The 6,380-nt window shown below is 39.4% G+C and overlaps 1 protein-coding gene across 1 annotated transcript; it reads left to right on the top strand.

Annotated features, from left to right (window-relative positions):
- Positions 1–1,497: 1,497 nt before the first annotated feature.
- Positions 1,498–5,244, top strand: si:dkey-148a17.6 (uncharacterized). The gene is made up of 3 exons (XM_027281356.1): positions 1,498–2,564; positions 2,796–2,818; positions 3,087–5,244. The coding sequence occupies exons 1-3, from the start codon at positions 1,524–1,526 to the stop codon at positions 4,237–4,239; spliced, it is 2,217 nt and encodes a 738-aa protein (XP_027137157.1). The 5' UTR covers positions 1,498–1,523; the 3' UTR covers positions 4,240–5,244.
- Positions 5,245–6,380: the final 1,136 nt, after the last annotated feature.

The following is a 6,380-nucleotide window of genomic DNA, read 5'->3' on the forward strand; positions in this document are numbered from 1 at the left end:
TTTCTATCTGAAGAAATTAGAAGTGAAATGTAAATAAAGCACATAGTTATTATCACAGGACATATCACAGACAAAACTCCTTTTTATGTACTCACATATCATGTCTGTCTCACATGTTGGTGTTCTATCGCTTTCTTAGCAGGCATGTAGCACTTTTTTTCTATTAGATGCTGAAAATTTTAATTTTCTCACATTTCTCACACAAAAAGTGTCATCAGGTATCACATCTGCTGTGATACTACTTATTGGGATGTGGCCAATCATTGAACATGATTGTAAGTTTCAAATCCCTTAGCACAGTTAGATGTTGATTTATCTGTCAATCAAGAAATGGGAAGTTTTCAAACTTCTGTATCACAAAGGCAAATCACAATCCGATGTAAAGCACAAGACATGGAGCTGGATGTAGCAGCACTGACATAATGAAACAATAGGTTGTTATAGCATGATACAGATTACATTACAACTGAAAGCATTATTTCAACCTTTAATCTATAAGAAGGTGATTGAGCAAGTGATGGTAATAATTAACTATTCCAGTGGTTGGCATCCATGCAATCAGTGGAGTTGACAGAGAGTTCAAAGTTAAGGTGTATGGGCGTGCTGGAACAGATGCAAATGCATTTGTTTGTTGGGGGAGAATACGGGACAGTAAGTTTAGTTTTTGCATCTGCCATCTTAAAATGAACGAATCACATTGAAACTAGAAATCTTTTTTGAGACAAGGAGAAAATAATTACTTCATTTCTTTCAGCTCAGCTGGACTACTGCAGTAAGTAGTGTGATCAGTCCATTGTTGTAGTCTCTTAATGATTTCTGTGATTTCTCAAGCACAGGTGTTGACAGGATGGACAGCGTCTGTTGATGGTGATAATCTTTAAAGAAGAAATATCATCACTTATTACTGCAATTATCTTTAGCGACTGTTGCTGATTAGCTGCAGTCTCATCCTTTTCAGTCCAAACGTTTGTAGGTCAAGCAAATGTAAGAAGCAAACAAAAGTATTAGTTTCTGATCCTAGATGTCAAAGCTACAAAAAGTGAGAGCAGATTCCTTCAGAAGTAGGAAAGTTGAGGTTTAGTCATTGATTTGGATAAAGGAACTACTACCCAAAATTCCAATATAAGTTATTATGCTGTGTAAAACATAAATGAGAAGAGAATACAGTGATCTGATTTTTTTTTTGTTCAACTGAATACAGTACAAAGACTCAAACTGATCAACTGTTTTGTTTCTTGTTCATATACACTAATTTTAAATTTAACTTACATGGTAATCATATGACTAAACCATGCTCACAGAAACAGAAACAGAACTATCTGTTTCTGTTCACTGATCAGTTTCTCAAGCTCATGTACATCCTGGCCTATGATACTTGCAAAAAATCACATGAGAAATGTGATTTTATGCAAGTAGAGAAATCTTGTTCCTGTTCTAATGTATCTATAAGGGGAAGTGAAGAGTTGCTCGTACTTTGTTTTTCATTTCAGGCAGACACCACTGTCAGCACATACACTTGCACCATGGACCATTCAACTGAGCTGTCTCTTTCAGAGGAAATGGCCCCAGAGGAGTTTGACGGTGGGACAGCAATAGCTTCTGTGATCTTGGGTCTGTCCTTCTTGGTAGGAGCTCCGGGGAACCTGCTGGTGATCTGGACTATCCTGAGAAACGTTAAGCAACGTTCCCACACTGTGATGCTCATCCTGCACTTGGCTGCTGCTGACCTGCTGGTCCTCATCACCTTGCCTCTATGGATCTACTCCCTGGTACACACTTGGGTATTTGGAGAGGTCTTCTGCGAGGTCTTGGTGTACATTATCAAAGTGTGCATGTTCAGCAGCATCTTCTTCATCACCCTTATGGGTGTGGAGCGCTTTGTGGCCATCTGTCATCCATTTGTGATGATGCGCTGGAAGACCAAAAGTGTTATGAACAAATGTCTTGCATTTCTGTGGGTCCTTGCTTTGCTTCTGGGAGTGCCTGCTTTACTGACCCAGCCTTTGGATGAAAGAGAAGGAACTGAGCAGTGTTTTACCAGGGAAATCAGCTCTGTGACTCAAGCGATTATCTTGTTATGTCTGCAGACACTGGGGGGCTTTGTAGTTCCTTTTATCATCCTTATCATCTGTTACTATCTAGTTGCTGCCCAGCTCAGAAAAATTAGTTTCAAATCCAAACAGAAATCCATGGTTCTCATTCACGCCGTGGTAATCGCCTTCACACTGTGCTGGTTACCTTTCCATATCATCAGCATTATCGATCTGGTTTGCATCCTAGAATCAGGCCCAGAACATGAATGTGTGCCGAGGAGTATTGTTTTTGCCTCTGGTGCCCTTGTTTTCATTAGCAGCTCAGTGAATCCAGTGTTATATGTGCTCTTTGCGAGTAATTTACAGGGGAGTCTTGAGGAGTCTCGACTGGTCAGGCTGTTTAAGGAAATGGTAACTCAGACCAACAAACTCAGGGAACATGTAGTACAGCAGCAGACTGGCCAGGGGGCAGCAAATACGCAGGTAGAGCTGAAGAGTCTGTCTGAATCCCTGAAACTGTCTGCCGATAATTAAGGGACTCTATTATGAAGGCCTATATAGCAAGCACATGATTGCAATGTATATATGTATATGTTCTCTATTTTGATATATTTTATTGCTTTATGTATATATTTTAAAAATGTAATTGCAACATTATTTTAAAAAAGTTTTAAAAATACGACACATAAAATTTTTGTTTTACTGAAAGAATTATACAAATGTTTTTTCCGTCTATTTGAATTTTTCTGTGTATGAAGGAAGTTTCACAAGTTTATTTATGCTCTGTGAAATGAAAATAAAACAGAATGTCATGATATGATAAACATTAATTAATTAATTAATTAATTTCAGAATATGCATATTATTGAATTTCTAAGCTTTCAACATTTGATAAGTTGTCTTTGTGCTACTTTCAATTAATGTGTGGTTTCAATGTCTTGCAAATTTGGAAATGGGTTTGTATGACACATCTATGAATCACCTCACTGTGTCTTAAATAACCCTGTGAGGAAACCCCTTTCCTGTGCAGTCTATTCTTAAAAGGAAGTGAAGACTTGCTTGTACAGCATTTTGGCTTTTGTTTAATACAGACACCACTGTCAGCACATACACTTGCACCATGAACCATTCGACTGAGCTGTCTTCTTCAGAGGAAATGGCCCCAGAGGAGTTTGACGGTGGGACAGCAATAGCTTGTGTGATTTTGGGTCTGTCCTTCCTGGTAGGAGTTCCAGGGAACCTGCTGGTGATCTGGACTATCCTGAGACATGTCAAGCAACGTTCCCACACTGTGATGCTCATCCTGCACTTGGCTGTTGCTGACCTGCTGGTCCTCGTCACTCTGCCTCTATGGATCTACTCTCTGGCCAAATCCTGGGTGTTTGGAGAGGCTTCTTGCAAAACCATAGTGTACATCATCAATGCCTGTATGTACAGCAGCGTTTTCCTCATCACCCTCATGAGTGTGGAACGCTTTGTGGCCGTGCGCTATCCCTTTGCCTCAGCTGGCTGGAAGAGGAAAAAGGCTTTGAATAAAGTTCTGCTACTTTTGTGGACTGTAGCATTCTTGATCAGCATACCTGTCATCCTAACTCAGGTTTTAGGGGAAGAGTCTGGTGAGTACCATTGTCTGTACCGGTCCTACACTTCTGAAAGCCAGGAGCTGGTGTGTGTGCTGCTAGAGACACTTGTGGGCTATGTATTACCTTTCTCCATCCTCGTGGTCTGCTATGGTTGCCTGTGCAGCCGGATTACTCAGATGACCTTCAAGTCCAAGCGCAAGTCCACAGTCCTGATTGCCTGTGTAGTGATTGTGTTTGCCATATGTTGGACTCCCCATCACATAGGCAACATCCTCTCACTCATCGTCCTGGCCATTAAAGGCTCCTACCACGACGAAGCAGAAAATCTGGAGAGTGTCAGGAGCACTACAGTCTTTATTGCTGGAGCCATGATCTTCATCAGCAGCACTGTTAACCCCATTCTCTACATGTTTGCAGCTCGCTCCTTCAGGAGCTCCCTGCGTGACACAGGCATCCAGAAGCTCTTTCGTCACATCTCCAGTACCTCCCCAGGTGAGGGCAATAGGGAATTGTCTTTTGTGTCCAAGCGACAGACCAATCAGACCAGCAGTTCTCACTGTCTGTCTGAGTCAAAAGACCAAATCGACATATTAATGAAAATGTGTGAAAATAATCCATCCTGATTTAGAAAATGTATGATTTCTGTGTGTCCATGTGTAGATATTTCTGTGTATATTGTATGTATTTTTTGATGAGGCAAAACAAGGCAATACTTGTCAAACTCTGTAAATGCCGATTTTTTTTGCCGTTTTTAAATGTAAAACATATATTTATAGATATGTTGTGTAGATATTATGAACTTAGATTTATGTCATATGGTATTCATAAACAGTAAAATAAATAATCCCATATGTATTACATATTCTGGAAAAACACATTTTTTTTTACTTTCTTGATTCAAAAAAGGAAATTGTATAGATTATGTTATTGATCCTCCTTAAGATTTTTTCTTCTCTTTTTTTTTTACTGTCTGTAAGTGTGGGAACATGATTAAACAAAAGCCAGTCGGTTTCCACTCAGTGTTTGTGGCTGTCTGACACTTCATTTTATACTTTTACCACAAAGAAATGTTTCTCACAGCTTTGGCTGAGAACCAATAACACTTTAAGAACTTGTCAGTGTTGCTGTTTCTGTCTGTTTGGAAACAGTAACATCTTTGACACAGTCTGATTGTGTTCGTGACAAATTAGCTAACCATTGTCCTGGTATTCCACTACAGACAACAGTCATGCTTTCTACTTCTTCTTTCTTCCTACGTATCTACTGAAAAGATTGCAAAATGAAAAACTGCATGTTTCCTTTATTGAGCAGCAAAAAGCGGAATAATGTCTTCATGTTTGCCACAGTCGTGAAAAAAACTCAAACCCACACTTCTAAGTCAGAGAGTTCATGTCAGCTTATTTACTGATATTTTTTTAAGTGCATGTGTCAGTCAGAACGGTATAACATACTCTCAGCACAGCACATGATGTTAGCACATTATGTTTGTCTGTTACCATGACCACACAAAATTTGCTCTCACCATGTGACACAACCAATAGATGGCAGCAGAGCTGTGTATTAATAATGGAGTTTTGACACCATTTATTTGAAGGGTCATACTGATAATAAAACATTTATTTCACGTGCCCATTGTATGTCTTTTCTTTTAAAGTATCAATCCAGGGAAGCACTTAAATAGGACTGAAAACTATTTAAGACCGGCACACATCTTAACATTCAATAATGATGGCTCAGGTCCTTTAGTCCAAAGTAGACTGGATGTAATTGGTGACATATAGGTAGGACAGTTTAAATTATTAGTTTTGGGGGAAGAAAGATCAAACATTTGTTAGAACTGACATTTCATACTGTTACCGTTCCTGTAGTGTCATTTGAATGTTGTAATGTGCTCACAGTCATAATGGCACTGCTTGTCGTCCCTTTGGAGCCATTGAATATTAGTGTGACAGGATTATTTCAACTGCAGCGGAAAATTACAAGACTAAAGGGTGTGACAAAAAGGATAGGAGTTGGAGATTACACAAGAAAACATAGCTGATCCTGGGACTTGCTAGACCCTTTTTCACAGAATGAGGAAGGAGCAGCACATATATGGGACAAGAACAACAGTGTTGTATGTTCATAACGTCCTAATTTCCTCTCCTTATGAGTGCACTCTACATTTTCAATGAATGAACACTTTATGTCCTTTTTGTTCTGATTGTTTTTTGGGTTTTTTAGGAAATTAAAATTAGCTACAAAGGTGAAAATAATGCAGGCACCCATACAGCATTTAACATACTGTGACATACGGGGGTCATATTACATTGATCACCTTTGCCTTCAGCAATAACATTTTTGTAATAAGATTACTATAATCCCACTAAATGTAACCCATACTTCCTCAAGATAAAAGCACACCACAGGATGGGACCTGCCAAAGGGATAACTTAGCCATGAATCTTGGCTATCCCTAAAGTTCACTGAGAAGTGCTGGTTGGCACAACACACTGTTTTTGCCACTGGCCTACAAACACTGCTACCACACTGACACTAAAGCAGAGTTATTTTCTGGGTATAGTGGTGGCTTGCTAAATTGTACAGCTTTTGTTTTACCAATTACACCTGCTGAGAAAGTCATTATGGTCCCACCGACTGACGACATGTATAAGCATGCCTATGTGACGTCATGAAGAAACGTCCTTTGCTGTTGTTGTGGGGGAATATCATTGTGTCTAGGATTTCAGCTTCAACTAATCAGACTGGTTCAACTGGAAAGAAT

Source organism: Larimichthys crocea, chromosome VIII (assembly GCF_000972845.2).
Source record: "Larimichthys crocea isolate SSNF chromosome VIII, L_crocea_2.0, whole genome shotgun sequence".
Taxonomy (NCBI): Eukaryota; Metazoa; Chordata; class Actinopteri; family Sciaenidae; genus Larimichthys; species Larimichthys crocea.